General features: G+C 33.6%; 1 protein-coding gene across 1 annotated transcript in view; it reads right to left on the reverse strand.

The window, feature by feature from the left end:
* The window catches only part of LOC111709742 (histone-lysine N-methyltransferase SETDB1), a 32181-nt gene extending 13723 nt beyond the window's left edge, over nucleotides 1-18458 (reverse strand). Inside the window, exons 1-23 of the mRNA XM_023483674.1 lie at nucleotides 18434-18458; nucleotides 18010-18084; nucleotides 17165-17318; nucleotides 16333-16371; nucleotides 15737-15797; nucleotides 14822-14919; nucleotides 13517-13638; nucleotides 12759-12841; nucleotides 11288-11365; nucleotides 10477-10570; nucleotides 9542-9729; nucleotides 8572-8654; nucleotides 7667-7755; nucleotides 6537-6550; nucleotides 5669-5818; nucleotides 4991-5105; nucleotides 3950-4039; nucleotides 3369-3506; nucleotides 2924-2977; nucleotides 2676-2752; nucleotides 2359-2422; nucleotides 1158-1219; nucleotides 334-427 (exon numbers count right to left, since the gene is read on the reverse strand). Of these exons, the coding sequence (XP_023339442.1) occupies nucleotides 334-427; nucleotides 1158-1219; nucleotides 2359-2422; nucleotides 2676-2752; nucleotides 2924-2977; nucleotides 3369-3506; nucleotides 3950-4039; nucleotides 4991-5105; nucleotides 5669-5818; nucleotides 6537-6550; nucleotides 7667-7755; nucleotides 8572-8654; nucleotides 9542-9729; nucleotides 10477-10570; nucleotides 11288-11365; nucleotides 12759-12841; nucleotides 13517-13638; nucleotides 14822-14919; nucleotides 15737-15797; nucleotides 16333-16371; nucleotides 17165-17318; nucleotides 18010-18063 (2001 nt within the window). The 5' untranslated portion in view covers nucleotides 18064-18084; nucleotides 18434-18458. The remainder of the gene's footprint in view (nucleotides 1-333; nucleotides 428-1157; nucleotides 1220-2358; nucleotides 2423-2675; nucleotides 2753-2923; nucleotides 2978-3368; nucleotides 3507-3949; nucleotides 4040-4990; nucleotides 5106-5668; nucleotides 5819-6536; nucleotides 6551-7666; nucleotides 7756-8571; nucleotides 8655-9541; nucleotides 9730-10476; nucleotides 10571-11287; nucleotides 11366-12758; nucleotides 12842-13516; nucleotides 13639-14821; nucleotides 14920-15736; nucleotides 15798-16332; nucleotides 16372-17164; nucleotides 17319-18009; nucleotides 18085-18433) is intronic.
* Nucleotides 18459-22823: the final 4365 nt, after the last annotated feature.

Consider the following 22823-nt stretch of genomic DNA (forward strand, 5'->3'; position numbering starts at 1 on the left):
ACTATGAGAGGTATAAGGAGTGGATTGGTAAGTATCTGTCTATCCTAACCACTAGGGGTAAAAGGAGTGGATTGGTTAGTACCTGTCTATCTCAACCAACTATGAGTAGTATAAGGAGTGGATTGGTTACTAACTGTCTATCCTAACCAACTATGAGTGGTATAAGGAGTGCATTGGTAAGTATCTATCTATCCTAACCACTAGGGGTAAAAGGAGTGGATTGGTTAGTACCTGTCTATCCCAACCAACTATGAGTGGTAGAAGGAGTGGATTGGTTAGTACCTGTCTATCCCAACCAACTATGAGTAGTATAAGGAGTGGATTGGTTAGTACCTGTCTATCCCAACCAACTATGAGTGGTATAAGGAGTGGATTGGTTCCTCGAAGGGCTGCCTCATCATACTTATATCTGGCAGACTGTATACACCTGATTATTATTATTATTATTAGGAGAACCTTGCATTCAACTAAATAGGGGTAAGGGTTGAGACTTTGTCAAAATTAGCCATAATAGCTATTAATTTACCAATTGGTTACAACTTACCGTCAAAACGTATCCATGGTAATGTAGATGAAGGAATTTTCAACAAAACTTTAAGAGACAATTAAATTAAAGAGTATCAGTTATGTTGAAAATAATATTATTTTTTTCAAGGGGGCTCAGCACACTTTGGGACTTGAGAAACCCTAAAAAATTTTAGGAATTACTTATCCAGAGGGGGGGGGGGGGGTGCCTTCGCCCCTTGTATACACCTCTGATTTAAGTCTGCAGGCGCTGTAAAGTTTTCCCAGAAAAATTTAAAGAGTGAATAGTATTAGGTAATTGACATTAAAAAATAATGAACATCATTCATTATCAAATCAAGTTAGACTTCTAGGAACATCCTACTTCCATTATACCATTTTGGAGTGAGTATATTAAAATGGAATGTATTGAGATTTCGATTTGCATTCTACATAGTAAAAATAATGAAAATTATGTAGTACTAGCTTGGGAACCTAGCGTTGCCCTGGATAGTCATTGTTAGTCCCGCTGTTTACCCACGCTTTGTCATGGATCCCGTGGATTAAGTTCCTAATCAAAATTTGAGGCAAATTGGTCCAGAGGTTCCTGAGTTATGATCGGATAAACAGACTTTAAATATATAGATACATACTTGCTGGAGCACTGATGTTTTTCATATGGCTTTCCTCTTGCTCGCCTCTCACTTATATCAACCTAGAACAATATCAATAGTTGGTGTACTTGAGTAAAAAAATCAGTGCTCAGGTTTTGTTGTGATTCTGGATCCTGGATTTGTCCTGAAAACATGTATTTAGGTCTAAACCCAGATCTAGATCTAGGTCATTTCTTCAAATATAAAATCTTATTTAATCACATAAAATAAAGTGTAATAATCAAAATTATGTTTATAGTATTGAAAGAAAAACCCTGAAATAATTTTGATAATTACACTTTCTTCCTATGAAAAATAATATTTTACCACATTCTTGGAGGATTAACTTTAATTTTAACCTGAAAGGACCTCACCAGGCTGCAGAATTTTGTAATCAATTTTATAATAATAGAGATAAATGGTTACTAACTTTGCACCTATAGATAGGGAACGGGGGGGGGGGGACATTAAAGGTATTCGTTTAAATATTTTTTCATCTCAATTTATAATTCTTATTTTAAGATTTTAGGTCTTTCAGAGTTTTAGACCATGAAAATAAAGCCTAATAAAGATAGATTCAGAATGCAAGACTAGCATTGTAAGACTTAAGGACTAAAAAACCAACTTCCGGAAGATCGTTTGATCTGCAACAGACTTCTGCAAAATCAAATCAAGAAAAGAAAATAAAGCTATAAAAAATATTAAAAATTTCTACAAAAAGATTTATTAAAAATATTTTTTCAAGGGCATCATGGGAAACCTTTAATCTGATATTACAGGCTTGAGCTCCCTTCCATTTAAGGTCCAATGAATTAACCCAGCTAAGAGTTGAGTGTAAATTCAAGGGTGGGAGCTCACAAGTTGGAATTTGAGGTTCGTGTTTGGAGAGCAAAACTTTATTGGTTCCAGGAACCCAATATGGTTAGGATCTAACAAGCACATATGATAAAAAAAATATTAAAAGCCAAAAATGTAACATCTTGAAATATTTTTTTTCTTAATAATCTTTTCTATACTTCTATGTTTGGACGCCGATAATCATCAAAATAAAATTTGAAAATAATCTACCGATAAGCGAAAATACTACGAACTAGATATAACAATGAAGTAGTATCAAACCTACAATTTTCGTATTTTGAACGCAATAAATATAATTATTTCAAGAATATTGTTAAAATTAAAGTTAAAAAAAATGTACTACCTTATGTGTGTTACCATCAGTTTCCCTGGAGCTAACAAGCTCATTGTTATCACTCCGTCTGTCTCTAAACAAACCACTTTTTCAAGATCAAAAAATACTTTTGGAAAAAATGTTGAAATTTTCTACTTATTTCTATAGTTTAAGGGAAACAGAAAACACACTGTTCAGAATACCAAAATCGCAATTAACCTTTTCCAAAGGAGTTTTCGAGAATATGTAATCCATTAAAAAGAATTTCCAATTATAATTAAATAAATTATAGGTAAAAAAGGATCAAACCCCTTTTATATAATTAAACATATCTTTTCATGAGTTACCTATTCCCCATAGACTTCCTTGCTACGTTCTGCTTCTTTACCGGGGCCCCATCAGCATCCAGATCTGCATCATTCACCTCAAAGAAAACATATCTCAGATCTATGCTTTTACAATTGATTGTTCTGCGTCCTCAACATACTTTTGCCTTTTTGGTTAAATTGGACGCACGATTGATAAAATTTTAAATTTGTGGTTTCATAAAATTAAGGGGGAGACAAAACCAGTTAGCAAAGGTGTTATAATATACCTGTCTTGTATACTCTATCAAAGGTGCATTCTCTCTTCTATGTCGCCTTGCAACCTAATCATTGGAATATTGGAAGGTGAAATCACAAAAAATCAATGATGAAATTATTTTTTGGGGTAAAATCAAGAGTATTATAAGTATAGTTGGACCATGTTGATTTTTAAATACGCACAATATTACTTAAACGTCGTCTTCCTAGTCAAAAGCTTAATGGGTCTTACTGTACAGAATCCCTATTATGATATGGCACAATACTTTTGAAAACCCATGTTTATTGATGTTTATTAATAAATGGGAATCCTTAAATTCCACATACACTGGGAATCAGTATAAAAAGAAGGAGAGAAGGGATCTCTCTCACCTATTTTATTTAATTTTATATATATTGTAAAAAAAATTAAATTTTGGGAAAATAATAAATGTTGAAAAAAAGTATATTATTGACCTGGTTTGGTCCCTGCTCTAATCTAATTTTCTGCTTCTCTCTCTCCGTGAAGAGAGGACCCAACCTGGTACTTCCTCTGTAAATCCATTCTACCCGGTCATCCTGGTCAAAACTGAGCTTCACCAGGCTACCATCAACCTGGAAATATAATACAATTACAGGCCAGGGTTTATATCCTGGTCTATTTCAAAATTAGCTGAACATAATGGATGATGCAAGGAGAAAATGGATATTCAGAAAAACAGAATTGTCAAAAAGACTTGAAGCTAATTTATAGAATTAAGTTAACGGAACTTTGCCCAGCCCTAGAGATAACCCAATTTAGCTGAGAATGGCTGAAAAATGCCAAAAATGCTGGGATAAACGGTAAAATGGCTGGGCCATTTAGGAAACTTATTTTAAAATGCTTTTCGTATTTGAAAAAAAACCTTAAAAATATTAAGCAAACCTCCTAACAGGTAGAAAATATATTTTCAAGGAGTCAGGGTAATGTTTTTAAAGAAAAAAAATACCACTGCAGTTGACTTAAAAATTATTGCATTAAAAATAAATATTCACAACTGTCTCCTATTAAACCTTACCTGCTTGACCCTAGTTATATGCCATTTTCCGTCATATTCAGTTTTCACAACTTGGCCAACAAACAGTTTTACCATCGGTCTTTCAGGGTACTAAACAATAGAAACTTATTTTCTACAGATAGATTTAGGAGGTTAAGCTTTCTCCAAACTCATCAACCCATCATTTAAAAATGACATGTCCGATTTACTCCTTGTCCTTCAAGTCCTTTATGTCCGATTCACTTCTTGTCCTTCATGTCCAATTCACTCCTTGTCCTTCATGTCCTTCATGTCCGATTCACTTCTTGTCCTTCATGTCCGTCATGTCCTTCATGTCCTTCATGTCCTATTTACTTCTTGTCCTTCAAGTCCTTCATGTCCAATTCACTACTTGTCCTTCATGTCCTTATCATGTCCTTCATGTCCAATTCACTCACAACGGCTTTTTCTGATAAAAAATGAATGAAATGCCCAATGCCCATGTTTTCCTCATTAAAAACTGACATTTTAATTGTTTTTTTTTTTACTGAAAAAAATAACTTGCGGATTTATGCTGCCAAAGAAATCAGGAAATTATTAAAAATGAAACAATTTTCAACCAATAAAGATAAAGATTTTTGGGTACTATTGTGAACAGTGCATAACCCTCTTTAAATGGAGGCTCAATTAGGATTACAACGACTAATGCAAAACAAAAGATTTCTAAATTAACAAAAAAAAAAAATTTTACACCCTCGGCCAATCGAGTAACCTGGGAATAGTGTTGTTAATCGTCTTGGATCGTATTACAAAAAAAAAACTTAAAAAATTTAGAAACTGTATTTTAAACACATAAATTTGAAAAACGAACCAAAAACGATCATTAGAACACGTTCGTTTATGCATCGTCTTTGGATCGTTTTTTTGCATTTATTTTCTGTCACGGTCAATATTTAATATAGTGTAAGAAAAGCGAATGTTCAGAATATGAAATTTAGGAAATATTTGTCTTTCTTATACTTTCTTATTTTAGCCCTGAAAGAAATTATAGGGAAAACGAGCCAAACGAAGGCACATAACTACCTGGGAGAGATAGTTCTTGATGAAATCACTAGAGTTTGGATGAATATCATCAGATACGTCAGGAGAGGACTGACAAACAACTCGAATATCCTTATGTTCTATATATCTAGCAACCCTAAACAAGTACAAATATTAAAAGCTTTAAATTCCTGGAGAGTAGAACTGAAGCATGATTATGAACATAAGGAACTGGAATCTACAAGAGACCCCCATGTTGCCCCCCCCCCTTCTGAATTATCAACCATTTAAAACATAGATGACAACCCTGGAAATTTAGCTAGTTAACCTTAACTGGCAATCCTGACAAATCAATCATTTGGGCAATAAAAATAGTTGGCAACCCTGAAAATCAACTGGTTATTATCAAATAAAATCAGTCTTTTAGGGACGTCCTACTCTCCACACCCAAGACTTGAAGTGAATGTACTAAATCAATAATGAGTCTTGCAATGAATGATTAAAAGCTGGCAACCCTGAATCAATCAATAATTCAAGCAATACACATTACACATATCTAGCAGTCAATCAATAAAGCATATGTAAAAACCCTGAAAATCTAATCAATTGTACAATTAACATATCTGGTAACTAAAAAAAAATAATTTTAAACGATTACTTTATGGTGAGTTAGGTTAGTTTTATTATTATTAGTTTTTAAAGCAAGTAGTAAGAACTTACCCATCATCAAAGAAGACAAGATATCTGTTGTTATTCAAGGATTTGGGTGGCTCAGCAATTATCCCGGCGTAGAACTCTCCGAGATCATCAGACTTCTCACGGTACAGGGCTATACACCGGGTACTCACAGTTAACCGTACTGTTGGAGCACTATACAGAATCATCATGTTAGTTTTAATCAAGATTGCATAAGGTTGGTAACTCTCGATGCACTAGAATATACGGAAAATGTCGTCTCCTAAGATAGATAAAAACTCATATGACGTCACTCTCGCCTTCATAATCAGTGACGTAATATGAGGTTTTATCTATCTATCTTAGAAGACGACATATTCCGTACATTAGAGCGCATCGAGAGTAACCATCCTTATTATACAACTCATACAACCTTGGTTTTAATTAAGTTAAACTTTAAGAAGATCAAAAATATGATCGGAAATTGTTAATTACGATTAATACAGATGTCAAAATTGTTCTCAAATTTGTAATTTGATACAATTCAATCACAAATCGAAGAAAAGTGAGATAAACAGTTGCGTCTGTGGCAAAATATGAAATTTATAAGTTTTTGAAACAATTAAAAGAATCATAATATAACCTTTCATATGCCAGCTGTACACAATATTACCTTTCATATGCCATCTGTTCACAATATTACCTTTCATATGCCAGCTGTTCACAATATTACCTTTCATATGCCAGCTGTTCACAATATTACCTTTCATATGCCAGCTGTTCACAATATTACCTTTCATATGCCAGCTGTTCACAATATTACCTTTCATATGCCAGCTGTTCACAATATTACCTTTCATATGCCAGCTGTTCACAATATTACCTTTCATATGCCAGCTGTTCACAATATTACCTTTCATATGCCAGCTGTTCACAATATTACCTTTCATATGCCAGCNCCCCCCCCCCCTATTAAGACATTTTTAAAAGGTCATAAGTACTTGAATTTTCTTTATATTGATTAGCTAACACTATAAACTTTCGACCGAAATTTTTCTATAAAATCAAATAGGAGAAATTAACGTTCTGATTACGCTTTTATTTTTCATTTCCCTTCTGTTTATTATTTTCTTGACAATTGAATTGTATACCGAGATGTTCATTGTTCACTTTTGAATGAAATGAAGCAATTTAAATCGGTTCTGATAATGTGATCCCAATCTGCCCACTCTCATTTAAGGTTTCCAACGTAATAGATTATTCTCTTACGCGTAATTACGTGCAGTTACGCGTAATAATTTTCATTTCGTGTAATTTCGTAATGATTACGCGTAATAAGCGAAACTATAATTACGCGTAATTACGGCGTAATTTCGCGTAATTTCTACAACGTAATTTCGCGAAATTTCGTAATGATTACGCGTAATAAGCGAAACTATATCTACGCGTAATTACGGCGTAATTTCGCGTAATTTCTACAACGTAATTTCGCGAAATTTCGTAATGATTACGCGTAATATGCAAAACTATAATTACGCGCATTTACGGCGTAATTTCGCGTAATTTCTACAACGGAATTTCGCAAAATTTCGTAATTATTACGTGTAATAAGCGAAACTATAATTACGGCGTAATTTCGCGTAATTTCTAGAGGTAATTTCACGAAATTTTGTATTAATTACGCATAATTAGCGAAACTTCAATTTCGCGAAATTACGCCGTAATTTCGCGTAGTTTCTACAAAGTAATCTTGCAAAATTTTGCAATAATTACATCTATGAAATTTTGAAGTTTTAACTTTTAATTTAAATAAAACAACTAACTTACAAGGAAAATAATGTCACGCAAGTTGAATCAGGAATTTCAGAGTCTCATTGGTCAAAAGCTTGAATCTGTGACCAATAAAAACCGAGAGAATAAATTCAAGAAATTAATTCTGTCCATTCATAAATTGCCTTTTCTGAATCTGGTATGCTACAATGTCAAACTAAGAACTTTTTCATGTTTAGACCTTGGTTCTTAAGATACATATTGGAAATATACCTTTCCAGGTTTCCATGGCAGTGTTATACTATTTCCTCTGAGCATGTAAACATTGTCTCCAAAGGTTAGAGGAGGCCTCTCAAGAACTCCTGGAATAATGCAATAAAAGCAAGTAGTTAAGTAGACACAGATACGTAATATTATTGGTCGGTACATTCTGCGGTCAAAATGTACATTAGGTACTCAGAGGGGGGATCTTCTGTTAATCTACAATCAATTTAATCTTCATTAGGATAATTAAATCGGAAATTGTACGAAAATCCGATTACAAACGAGTCTGTAGACACTTATACCTTGTTTATTTTTAGACACCTTGTATATTTGTTATTTATATCAAAGATAAAACAACGCCCATCAGCACCATCCTAGCTAAATAACAACCGTCATGTTTAGATTGTACTATTTAACAGTAATAGTTCATTGATGGGCTAGGCCACATGGTGGACTGTGCTACTACGTTCATGTAGATTTATGAAATATACTGATATTAGATTTATGAAACATACTGACATTAGATTTATGAAATATACTGATATTAGATTTAGGAAATATACTGATATTAGATTTAGGAAATATAATGACATTAGATTTATGAAATATACTGATATAAGATTTATGAAATATACTAATATTAGATTTATGAAATATACTGATAATAGATTTATGAAATAAACTGATATTAGATTTATGAAATATACTGAAATTAGATATATGAAATATACTGATATTAGATTTATGAAATATACTGACATTAGATTTATGAAATATACTGATATTATTAGATTTATGAAATATACTGACATTAGATTTATGAAATATACTGACATTAGATTTATGAAATATACTGAAATAAGATTTATGAAATATATTGACATTAGATTTATAAATATATCAAAATATTTAACCTGGAGGTGGAACTTGGTTAGGGGGAAGATCCTTGGCTACCAGACTGTCCGGACCCAGGGGTCTTCTCATCAGAATATTAGGTCTAAACAATAATATCAGAATACTAGACCTAAACAATAATATCAGAAAATTAGACCTAAACAATTATATCAGAATACTAGGCCGTAACAATTATATCAGAATACTATACCTTAAACAATAATATCAGAATACTAGGCCTAAACAATAATATCAGAATACTAGGCCTAAACAATAATAATCTTTCTTTAATAGAGTTAGAAAAAATTGAGTTTTTGGATTTTCATGAAAAAAATCTTGTTCAATGTTCAGTGCTCAAGTATGTTAACGCAATTTTAAGTTAACCCTTGATTGCAACGCAGATTTACAGTTAGAATCACAACAATATCATTCAAACCTTTTGCTTGTCTATCTAAAAACGCGCTAAATTCTGGCAATTTTAAGTTTTTTTCTTTTCTCTATATATCCGTAGGTCACTTTCATGGAGAAGCCACAATTAAAAATTATCAAGTTTCAGGCAAAAAAAGAGAATATCTTTGCCGATAAGAAGGTTATGGTACCGTTAAAATTCAACTCTGTAAATTGATGGTTACTTCAGTCTGCAGGTCTGCCGTCCTTCCAGATCTCTTTTATAGTTTTAATTAACAAAAATCTATCCGAATCATAATTTGCTTTTGGAAAAATTACGATTTTGTTCTTGGCTATTTTCATGCTAAAACCTGACCCAACAATTAGAGAACAAGGATTGTTTTAACGATCTTTTATTAGACAACACTCGATGTTCATGATGATATTCTGCTACTTGGACCAGAATCTGTAGAACCCCTCCCCCTGATAATCGAAAAATTTGCCCCTGATTAAAGATTAATTAACGTTTATTTCTCTTGTGCATCTTATGAAATAACAGAGCATCTGAATAAAGAACTAAGATTTAACAAATTCTAAACTCACCTAGCGGTTATTTTAGGTCGTGCTGCCAGGTTTGCCTTATTAGGTCTGTTTAAGGGATTGAGGCCGAGTTTAGCTGGACTCTGCTGCAGGGGAGGAGGCTGAGGCTGCAGAGGCTTGACGGGAAGAGGAGGGGCTAGCAGAGAGTCTAGATCCAGAGGTGGTAGGGATATCCTTTCCGGTTCAAATGCCTTTGATAAATTTATTCAATCTTTTCAATAAACCAATAATTAATCAATCGAATAAATCAATTGATCAATTAATCGCTTGAAATGTAAAAGGGAACCCAATGGGGAATTCCCAATCCACATAATAGGGTAAAAGCCCTATGTCAAATCAATTTAAAAGTATAACTAGACCCTGTCAGAGAGGGGGAGGGGATTTGTGAGTGAATTTAACTATCTAAATGCTTTTCATCCAGAATTATTTTTAGACAGTTTTTAAGATGAGATAAGAATTTTCGGCACCCTCTTGCCAGAAGATCCAGTTCGTTTTGATGTGGATCTGGATCCAGACTGATTTCTTGAAAATTTAAAGATCTTTGGAACGGGCCAGCCACTCAAAACAACCTACCCTGGTTAGGCGGGTCCAAACTGCATAGTAAATTGTGATTGCTTACTTGTAATATCTCATGCTTTGTAGTTGAATAAATATATGAATATGAAAAAAAGGAATTTTTCATTTTAATTGTCCTCGTTTATTTCGCTTATTTTTATGCTAAATCTTGATAAACCATTCAGAGATGAGGACTTTTTTACTAATCTTTTTTCTTCAACAGTTCATATTTGGGGTTGTGAGAAAAAATGTTTTTACAGTTTTTGGTTGATATTTTGACCCTTGAATCCGGATCCGCGGATTCGCATCCATGAAGCCTAAATGTTGTGGATACAACGAATCCGGATCGTAAGCACTGCCCAGAAGTAAAATCGAATGCTCACCGCATACAGTTCATTCCGAGTTTTATCCACCTCCATCTGTAGATCGATCAACTCCTGGGTAACCGCCTCCATCTGAGGATACAGTACATTCTCCCTGTACAACAACAACTATAGGATACAGTACATTCTCCCTGTACAACAACAACTATAGGATACAGTACATTCTCCTTGTACAATATAACAACTATAGGATACACTACATTCTCCCTGTACAATAACAACTATAGAATACAGTACATTCTACCTGTATAACAACAGCTATAGGATACAGTACATTCTCCCTGTACAATATAACAACTATAGGATACACTACATTCTCCCTGTACAATAACAACTATAGAATACAGTACATTCTCCCTGTATAACAACAACTAAAGGATACAGTACATTCTCCCTGTACAACAACAACTATAGGATACAGTACATTCTCCCTGTACAACAACAATTTCATGGTACAATAAATTGTACAGTGCAAACATTACAGTACATTGAGGGTATATATTTTTGAATATTGATTTAGGAAGATTTTTTTTTGTAATTTTTCCATATTTGGTTCATTTATCATAAGTGTAAAAAGCTTGAATTTTTTTTTTGTAAAAAAAGAAGCAATAGAGCCTATTATAAAGAATAATATTAAAGAACAATAAATAATAAATATAGTCGTAAAACAATACATAAATATGTAAACAATATAATACAATACCTTGTGATTAGGTAGACACTAAATAACAGTAAAAAATTCAATCAACAGTCAATAAAAAATTCATGAAACCCTTCGAAATGGATTTATTTTTTCCAAAACTAAAATTACCTATTATCTTGGATTTCCTTGATTTCTCGATCAAACTGATTTTTAACATCGTACTTCTCCAAAGTCGACTGCATAATCCTATTTAACAGAGCGTGAGAATATTTTAACAGAGTGTGAGAACATCTTAACAGAGCGTGAGCATATTTTAACAAAGCGTGAGAATATTTTAACAGAGCGTGAGAATATTTTAACAGAGTGTATTTTAACAGAGCGAACAGTCGGCCAGTATTTGTAAAACTATTTATAGCTAAAATATATACATATCATGAATATTTATAGGGGTCTTTGGGGCCAAGGAATTCATTTTCAGGGTTATTTTTTCTCTAGGAGCGGTCATGACCTCCCAGGTGGTCAAGGATGGTAGTAAAAACGAGGTTATATTTTCTCTAGATGGTCATTGAATGGTGGTCAAGGGTGGTCATAAATCATCTGAAGGAAGAAAAAAAAAATTCTTGAAATATAATGATATGTATATTAAAGAAAGAGTTTTAAAGATGTAGGTCAATGGCGTTTTCAGATTTGAAAAATTCCAAAAAATGATAAGTTATCACCCAATTAATGTTTTGGAAATGATAAAGAAAAGTTTAACTACAGGTGGGTCTTTGGGCGGGTTAAACCCCCCTATGGGTAACGAAGGGGGTGTAAATGTTTTCTATATTTATGGGAGGGAAATTTAATGTTGGTTAAAGGGGCGCCAAAGAGGTTTCCTGTTCATGTAAATTTAAAATTATCATAATATTTTAACATAGCGTGAGAATAATTCAACATAGCATGAGTATATTTTAACAGATAGTGAGAATATTTTAATAGATAGTGAGAATATTTTAACAGATAGTGAGAATATTTTAACAGAGCGTGAGAATATTTACAGATAGTGAGAATATTACAACATAGTGTGAGAATATTTTAACAGATAGTGAGAATATTTTAACAGAGCGTGAGAATATTTTAACAGATAGTGAGAATATTTTAACAGAGCGTGAGAATATTTAACAGATAGTGAGAATAATTCAACAGAGTCTGAAATTATTTTAACAGATAGTGAGAATATTTTAACAGAGCGTGATCAAGCGTACATCAAAGTCATTTTTTGGGATGCAAAAAAGAGTAGACCTAATTTTGGAAAGCCTAAAAAACAGTCAACCTGTTTTTAAACTATCATTAATTCATAGAGAAGCGTATAACAAAGACAATTTGCCAGTAGCTTCCTTGAAATGAAAGGATTTCCAAGGGGATATGCATTTTCCTGATTAATTATCCCCCTCCCCTCCCAACCCAGGAAGTGAGGGGGAGGGGGGGTTATTCGCATGATTGGGGAAAATAAATGAGTTTTGGGGTAAGAAGGATCAAAAATTGGAAAAGAACTTGCCAAGTTAGATGTCAATTTTTTCTTTTTTTCTCCAGAGCATCAAAAATTATTTCCCCTTGAACAAATATACCCCCGAAGTATTCCCCTGCAAAGTGAACTAACCGTCTTAAAGCTTCCTCTGCAGTGCAATCATCAAACTCAGAACTTAAATCCAATTCAAACTCAGTACTCTCACTGTCATCCGTCTAAACAATAACTATGGTATTGAGTTTCACCAAACAATCAAACAAATTATAGCATTATTATTAGTATTAGCAGACAACCCATCATTCAATGCAATAGGGGCTGACGGTCCTCGCCACCGAAGTGTATTTAATGTACCTTTAGAAAAAAAAATCTATTAAAAATGTTAACAAAGTATTAACTTCAAACTTTATTTTGACTAATGAAAAACATATCTTAAAATTATACATACATGTTACACAATACATTAGTCATTATTAATCTAGCCGATAAGGTCTGCTTTAAATGAAATTAAATAAAAATTAAAATTGTGATTAATATGTTTATTTATGTTACGATTGGGATTTGGCACTAAAACTATTGCTCGCTGAGCCCCCTGGTGTTCAAAATTTTAAAATAACTCAAGTAAATATATTGTAAAATATACACCAAAAAAAGTAAACTTATTATTATCATTATAAGGACCTACACAAAAAATTACAAAAAAGTAAGCAAAGAAAAAGAGGGCAAAAGGAAAAAAGAATTGCGTACATTATTCTTAGTGAGGAACTCGCAAGTAACAAAAACACGCATCTACTCAAAGATGTTCCTGAGCCCCAGAACGATATAGGCGAACAATCCATTAAATCATTATTCTACTTTTTATTGATTTCAGGTTTGATGAATGTACATTGTACCTCTGATTCCTGGTCCGAGTCCTCGAGGTTAACGACCTCGGGAAGCGGTAGCATAGCCCCGAGGATAGGCTGCTTGTTCTTCAATCTCTCAACCAGCATTGCCTCCTGACCAGCCAACTTCTCTAAATAAAATCTATTGGTGAGAAGATACAAAAAATTAAAAATTAAAACCCCCCACCACCCCCGGCCCCCCTGTCTTCTTGGATCATTAACTTTTCAATCTCCCTGGAAAGGGAACAAGAGAAGATAAAACGGATTTAATTTTTTTGCTCTTTTTCTTAAAATTTCATTTTCATTCCTTATTTAAGTAAGACAAGTGATTGATTGATTTTATCTATGACTGATTGACTAATTTGATAAGAGAACTGATATATTGAATTAAAAAGTCCATGAGTGTGAATCAAATCAGTTTTTGAAACATCCTTTTTCCACACTGAACTCCTAACCCAAGATGATAATTAGCTAACTCATAAGGCAGCATGAATTGAACTAGGTGTTTTATCTTTTTTTATAACCTAACATATAATAATTTTAGTACCCCGGCATGTACAGATAACCTACCCTGGTATGAAAAGATAATCTACTCCAGCATGAAAAGATAACCTACCCCGGCATGAGAAGATAACCTACCCCGGCATGTACAGATAACCTACCCTGGCATGAAAAGATAACCTACCCGGCATGAAAAGATAACCTACCCCGGCATGAAAGATAACCTACCCTGACATGAAAAGATAACCTGCCCCGGCATAGAGGATAACCTATCCTGGCATGAAAAGATAACCTACCCCGACATGAAAAATAACCTACCCCGGCATGAAAAGATACCTACCCCGGCATGAAAAGATAACCTTCCCCGGCATGAAAAAAAACTAACCCCGGCATGAAAAGATAACCTACCCTGGAATGAAAAGATAACTTACCTCGGCATGAAAGGATAACCTTTCCAGGCATGAAAAGATAACCTACCCCTGGATGAAAAGATAACCAATCTCGGCATGTAAAGATAACCTACCCCGGCATGAAAAAATACCTACCCCGGATGAAAAGATAACCTACCCCGGCATGAAGAGATACCTACCCCGGCATGTAAAGATAACCTACCCCGGCATGTAAAGATAACCTCCCCTGAATGAAAAGATGATCTACCCCGGCATGAAAAGATACCTACCCCGGCATGTAAAGATAACCTACCCCGGCATGAAGAGATACCTACCCCGGATGAAAAGATAACCTACCCCGGCATGAAGAATTCCCTACCCCGGATGAAAAGATAACCTACCCCGGCATGAAAAGATAACCTACCCCGGCATGAAATGCATATTTTCCTTTTCTTCTTCTCATCTCTCTGTAGTTTGAAGTAGGAGAGTACTGTACCATTAGCAGTAATTAGCTCAGACTTCCTGGTACAAAGAGAACCGGTTATAGGGACTGTTAACGTAATTTCAACTGACTCTCCATACAAAGATGGCAATTTCCGAGTCAGAACGGTAACCTTTAAACCTTTATCTGATCAAAAATGCTGAAGTTTTTCTAGGTCCAAAATTATCTAATTCTGATCATTCCTATATGTTTTCTTGCAGTAGTTCAAGTCACTTTTGTAGAGAAACCACAATTAAAAATAACCATTTTTCTAAATTATACAAATTGATATATAATTCATGCTTGATCAGACAAAGCAATAACGGGTACCATTGTAAATCCGTGTAATCCATACATTTTAGAAAAAATCCGTACAACTCGTATATTAAATTAAAAAAACGTATTAAAAAAAAAATTCAAAAGTCAAACAAATAAGTTCATGCAAAATTGCCTTGAATTTGAAACTGTTCAAATAAAGAACTACAATAAATAATCAAATCTAAAGTTAAACTTAATATGATATATGGTAGCGTTTTATCCAAATAGCTTTTTGTGATTGTAGCGTTTTATCTGGTAGCGCTTTGGGAGGTAGCGTTTTATCCAAATAGCTTTTTGTGAGTGTAGCGTTTTATCTAGAAGCGCTTTAGTAGGTAGTGTTTTATCCAAATAGCTTTTTGTGAGTGTAGCGTTTTTCTAATATAAAAATTTTTTTTCATAACTGAAACTTCTGACATATGCATATTGTAAAATGTAGCATGCAAATCATAATCCAGCATCACAAATTGTTTAAAGTATCAAATTCTTTATTCTCTTTAAGGTTTTTTTTTAAAAGAGTCAATAACCATCTCCCCTACTTACTTAGTGGAATTACAATCAGGCACTAAACAGGCCCATATAATCTTCCGACGTTTCTTAGGTTCTAAATATAAAAAGTATCTCCGTTAGCATTAGTAGAGTTTTCAGAGGGGTTTACATTTGTGAAAATCATCCTTACCCCCCTCCCGATTTTAAAAAATCAATTCCCACTGCATATTATGAATAAGAAGATTTTCGCTAAATTAAAAAAAAATGATTTAGAGGGAAAATATATAACTTTTTTGGGTAGTGTAGAAAACTAAGAGGTTAATGTCAAATTTTCCCAATTCTTTGAAAATCACTGGAAGGGGGGGGGGATGCCTAAATCTTGATTAGATAGAATAATTTCTATAAACTAGAAAAGGTTTCTTTTCCCCAAAACTCTTTTATAAATTATAATTAGCATGGTAAGTTGTATGCTCATGGCTTAAATCAACTTTAAAGGAATATAAAAAATATTTTGCAAAACGTTTCAGAAAGAGGCAATAATTCTTCACACATTTTTTCCAGCAAAGTTTATGTGATTTTTTTTGATAACTTCTTAACTTGAAGGGGGGGGGGGGTTATATGTGTGTACAAAAAAAATCTGGAATTTCTACCTTGGATTTCAACAGAGCTGTCAGAGTCAGATCGGTTATCTAAAAATATTCTTCTTCTTTATTCAGTATTATAAATAAACAATATTGTATATGATTTGCGACCATGGAGAGCAAATATCTCCTTAAAGGATCATTTCGCATCTATTATAGTTAAGAGCTGATTTTCGCAGAGCTCTCCCATGATTAAAATTTATTAAATATGAGATAGAATAAATTTTACAGACCTTTCATCTTGAAAAAAAATGCATGGACAAAAACTGCAATTAGGGAATAAATCTATTTGCAAACGTAGTTTCTAAAAAATATAATATCATATATTTTTGAATATTATCGTTCGTTATGATATATTTGGCTATTTTGTTAGTTTTAATATATTGCTAATAAAGTTGATAAGAAGAAGGTTTTCTTTAAAAAAAACAACTTTAGATTAAAGGGACCGAATGTGTATCTGAATTTAATGAATTTGAGCCGCGTCTCAAATCCGCCAAAAACCGGTTTAACTTTTTTCTCAATACGAGTTTTTAGGTGGATGCACATCAACCGTTAGAGGGGGGGGGGGGGGGTCACAAAAAAAAAATTTTCGGCACAAAAAGTTCACCATTCTAGACTAAACCTCCACTGCGCCCAATAGGTTTACTACTATGGAACCGAACAGATATGATAAAATATTATTTCTGTAAATTACAAAGATATTGGTCTCTAAAAGTAACCGACACATTCAAATGCAAAGAGTATATTTAGATTTTGAAGAGCGGGGGGGGGGGGCATTAAAACCATAGTTGAAGCATAGTTATTTAAATTACATTGTACATATCTGTTTTAATAATTATACCTAATATTTTGGAAAGGGCTGTTAACCCATTTTGAGTATCGGCGGCCACGTTTTTAGCAGGTCCATTAGATAATTCATCGACAGCATTGTTAGCAGGCACAGGGGTTGATACAGAATCCATCTGTATATCATCGTCACTATCCGTTACTGTAACCTACAATATTATATAGTTTAAAATTCATATATCTGTTACTATACCTACAATATTATCTAGTTTAAGATTCAGATATTTGTTACTATACCTACAATATTATCTAGTTCAAGATTCATATATCTGTTACTTTAACCTACAATATTATCTAGTTTGAGATTCAGATATTTGTTACTGTAACCTACAATATTATCTAGTTTAAGATTCATATATCTGTTACTGTAACCTACAATATTAACTACAGGGTGTTTTTTTAATCTTGTCAATTTTGATTTTTATCTAAAACAGGGAAAAAAATATTTGTTCATATGATTACATTTATTAATAGAATATTACGGAAGGTTTTGTTTACAAAAAAGATTTCAAAAAATGTTTAAAGTGTTCGCCCTCATTCTAGTCTAAACAAGGTCTCGCTCTTTCCCTCAAGTTTTTCAGCCGCCGGCCGTCGGCTCAAATTCCGACTAAGAGGCAGACCAAAACTAATGCTCCAGTCTAGGACGGCTAAGGGGCCGGGCGCTGCAGCCACATGGTCAATTGTATCATCCATGTCTTACATATACGATCCATGTAAAAAATGAAAGAAGGGGGGAGGGGGTCCAAAAAACGTATACTAGGAAATTACCGAATATTGTACATGATAACTTCTTTTGTGTATTTAAACAACTAACAATCTTGGTCAACAACAAACTATTACCTCCTCCATTTGCTTCGATAATTCTTTAGAGGAATTGTCAGGATCTGCGGCCATGTTAAACGACCAACGTGATCACTGAAACAAGGAAATAACTTTATCTGTTTGTCTTTTAGTCAAGAAACTAATACATTTAACAGCAAGAGTATCAATGAATCCAAGCTTCTGTTTTGATGTTACAAATCTTAACAAATCAAATTGTNAATCGTTCTTCCATGGCCCAAGAATGTGAAAGATCGAACCAAATATCAAAAACACATTGAAAGCTCATTGAACTAAATTGCTGCAACCGGCCAGCTATGGCACATTGGGCTGGTGACACTTTGTGGAATAGTTCTTCATTTGGTTGTTGTACTTGTTTTTTTTTGTCTTATTAGTCCTAGCGAGTTCGGTTCGGCTCTAGTCCAAGGTTTAACTTTAATACGACCTTGGGTAAATATTGTTTTGATTTTGTTGTTGCAGCAATGCCGCTGATTTCTTTCAATTCTATAAATAGATCGTCTTCATGGTGTTGTATCAAATCCGGTGAAATATCAGGCTGCTTCGTTGAAGGAGGGAGGGAGTCCAGAGTTCCTCAAATAGTAATCACCGCCACCCAAATCTGTTTCGCGGCAAGCGCGCTCCTCAATTGGTAATCTCCACCACCTCAAATAGTAATCACCGTAAAATTTTGTTTTATGTGATTTGAATTAAATGCACTTTTAAAAAATTTTCGACATCTATCGGGGTTATATGGCATCTGTATTGACTTAAACTAAATTTTCAAATTATTTTCAGATTGACAGCTTGCTTCTATAGATAGTACAGGTTAAGGATGGTTATTATGAATCTGATACCCCAGCAAGAAAACCTACTCCGCTCTCCTCTTCTCCTCCTCAAGAGGAGGACTCCTTTTATCCTCCGAAAATGGAGAATCCTCCTCATTTCCTCCTCTTGTGGAGAATCCTCCTCATTCCCTCCGTTTGTGGAGAAATCTCCAAAAGAGGAGCTCCGTCGGAATTCCTTTTCAGGGAGAGATAATTACGTGACATGGTTGTGGGGCAGGTCGAGCAGGGTTTAGACTGCCAGTTTCAGAAAGTCCAGTGATAAGACAACATGTATACATGAGTTATATAAAAATGATGATTAAAAATGCTCATTTGTCAAATCTTAGTCAGTTATAAATCAATTCTTCAAGGTGCAAGCATGCTGCACAATTTGTTCAGAATTTTGGTCTACAAAAACTGAGAATCAAGGCACAGTTCATTTTAGCCGAATCTTAGATCCAATTGGCCACTTTAATGACTGCATTTCATGATTGGCGTCAAGATACAAAAAAGGTCAGGCTGCCTGTTTACTAAAAATTATCTCATCGCACACAAAGTAATATCAATCTCCATTTAAAAGATATTTTCAAAAAACCTTTACAGTGTTTAGATTTTTGTATTAGCCAACTCGATGTTTTTTAGAAAATATTATTTTTTATTAAAAAACAATATTTTTTGGCAGATTTTTGGAAAAAACATGATTTTTTAAATTTTGCAAAAAATATTTGAGGTTAACAAAGATCGTCTTTGATTTGCCAAACCAATTTGTGGAAACCAATGCGCATGTGCATAAACAACAGTTTGGATGAAAAAGGGTAGATAATCGTAGGATTTAAAGGATGACTAATGAAAGCATCAGCTGTTTTAGGGTAGATTTAGGATAGATAATCCAGCCTCTATTTAGGGTGGATTTATGACTGATGAAACAGTACTTCCGTAATCGTGCGACAAGTCTAAAACGTAGGATAAACCTAGGATTTATTAATTGTAGGTTTATCCTACGATTAAGATACTCCTCTGACGAAGCGGCCTTCAGTTAATAGCGGAGGAAGGCAGGCGGCCATGAGCCACCACTATTTCCCTTTCCGTGCCACATATTGGCTTTTTTCTCTTCTGGCAGCCATGAGCCACCACTATTTCCCCTTCCGCACCACCACATTTGACTCTTCCGGGCAAAACTATGTTTTAAATGGTATATTTAGGACCTTTCAAGTGTGATTTTAAAAAATCCAGCCGCATTACGCAAAAAAGCACAATTCAAACCATTTTTTCAATTCTACTAATAATAATAGATTAATATTTTGTGTGTTGAATTCTTAAACTGCTTTACAATGAAATTTCTGACAAATTTGACTGAGCATTGCATCTTAAAATAAAGTCTAATGATTATCAATTACTGACTCATTATACTAAATCCATCTTAAAATCACTCATTAACCAACTTTGTGATACTTCCAGATGCAATACTCAGTCAAATTTGTCAAAAAACGGTAAAGATTGGATGATAATCCTGGTTTAAGCTAGGATGACTTATAAACGCATCAGCTGTTCTAGGGTAGATAATCCTGCCACAAATTAGGCAGCATTAGCGACTTATGAATCCGTATTTACTAACTACCAGTATTAGTGTTAATAGTGGTATTAGAGCGGTATTAGCTAATACCGCTCTTATATACCAGTCTTAACATACCAGACTCTTGACCCAGCCTATCGTCTATATGCAACATCCCTCCTACTGAACTTCCAACCTCCTGCAATATCGGACTTACACCAGCCTTTTATTTTTGTATTATTTGAGGGTTAGGATAGGTTAAGACAATTTCTGGGCCAAGCTCGCTGCGGCTAGGACACCACTGTATCAAAAGTTGTTTTTTGGGGAACACTTTCTATCAAAAGATTTTTTGAGACCACAGTATCAAAAGAATTTTTTGGGAACCACTTTATCAAAAAAAAATTTGGGAAGCACTGTATGAAAAGATTTTTTTGGGGCCATATTGTAATATCAAAAGATTTTTTTTAGGACCACCATGTATCAAGATTTTCTTGAGGACCACAGTTTCAAATATTTTTTTAGGGACCACTGTATTGAACAATTTTTTTGGGAACTACTGTATCAACAGAAGTTTCTCGGGACCACTATATGAAAAGATTTTTTAGGGACCAATGTATCAAAAGATTTTTTGGGGGGGACCACTTTATCAAAAGATTATTTCGGGGACTACTTTATCAAAAGTTTTGCTGGTGGGACCACTGTTTTAAAGATTTTTTGGGGGACCACTGTGTCAAAGGATTTGTTTTGAGGAAGATTTTTTTTGGGGACCACTGTATCAACAGATTTTTTATGTATTATAAGATTTTTTTTGGGGATGTAATGGAATAGGGTTTCTTCTTTTAATTTGAATGATTTAGAACTATTCATAAGAAATATTTATTCTTCTTTAATTTCTTCTTTATTTTCTTAATCATGAAGTTCAACTGAAAAAAAACAATATTTACGAAATTATCATATATACATACATTTGTTAAGGATAATCTATATTCAATATATATTTTGAAATAAACTATTATCTTCTTATTATTTTTTAGAAATTTACTTACATCAGTTGGACAAATTCTATCTTTTTATTCTTTCCTATCCATTCTCTTCAGTCCTGATGTTTCCATTCTAACTTTTTAACTCCTACTGGCCTAACTATCTGTGCATTTCTACCTGCGCACTGTGCAGTGTGCATAAACTTTCAAATCTTACAAACTATAAATATACATAAAACATGAGGAAATAAATCACAATATTATTTTAATACAGGGGAACACATCAAAAGATTTTTTTGGGACCACTGTATGAAAAAATTTATTTTGGGACCACTGTATCAAAGATAGTTCAACCAAAAATAGTTCAAATGAGCAAAAAAATAGTTCAAATGATCAAAAAGATAATTTGAATGTTGAGCAATGAAAAGTTCAAATGAGCAAAAAATAGTGCAAATGAGCAAAACAAAAGTTCAAATGAGCAAAAAAATAGTTCACACAAGCAAAAAAATAGTTCAAATGAACAAATCTTTGCTCATTTGAACTTTTTTTGGCTCATACCCAGGTAAAAAAGTGAGGAATTTCTCTAAGTTCTCCAGTTTTGGTGACTTGCTTTGAGAAATTTCTGGGGAATTTCGCGAGAACAAATTCTTGTGACTGATTCCTTGGAAATTCTTGAGAAATTCTCTGGAATTGGTCCACAATTTGAAAGATTTTTAAGGGATCAGAATTTTGTTTCCAGAAATTCCCAAGATTTTCTTCGGAAAATTTCTTTGTTAATTCCAGAGAAATTCTCAGCACTTGGTCACCAATTTACAGATTTTTTGAGGAGCTGAATAAAAAACAAGATTTTTCCTGGAGAAATTCCTGAGAAATTCTCAGGACTTGGTTACCAAATTAACGATTTTTGGGGGGAGAACAGACTTAGTTTAGAGACTGATAAATTCTCTGGAATTTTTCTCAAGAAATTCCTAAGAATTTCTCAGAAATGATTTTCCAGAAATTCCTGAGAAATTCTCAGGATTTCATCACCAATTTTACAGAATTTTCAAGTTCTTTTTTTCCAATAGGTGTCTCTGAGGTTTCCTTCTAATATTCACTGTCCTAACTAAATTTTGTTTTCTTTGCATCTGGTAAATGATAAAAAATTATGATTTATTTAAGAACCATCTTTTAAAACAAATATTTTGGAAAAATTGTAAATTTCTTTCATTTCTTCATAAAAATTCAGTTGTCTGAAAAAAAATACATGACAACTTCAGTGAGATCAAAAACGATTATTCTGACTTCAGAAGTTGGATACTTCTAAAAAGTTGGAGGGTCAATATAGATAGTTGTTAGTAAATGTACTCAGGAATAGTCTGAGAATATGTCAAGATATTCTTGAGGAACTCTTTAAAGAATCGTTCCTGGGAACGATTCCCAGGAAATTCCCAAGAATTTCCACATATTTGGTCGACATTGTCTCCAGTTATTCTCCTG

Source organism: Eurytemora carolleeae, unplaced genomic scaffold (genome assembly GCF_000591075.1).
Source record: "Eurytemora carolleeae unplaced genomic scaffold, Eaff_2.0 scaffold58, whole genome shotgun sequence".
In the NCBI taxonomy this organism is placed as follows: Eukaryota; Metazoa; Arthropoda; class Copepoda; order Calanoida; family Temoridae; genus Eurytemora; species Eurytemora carolleeae.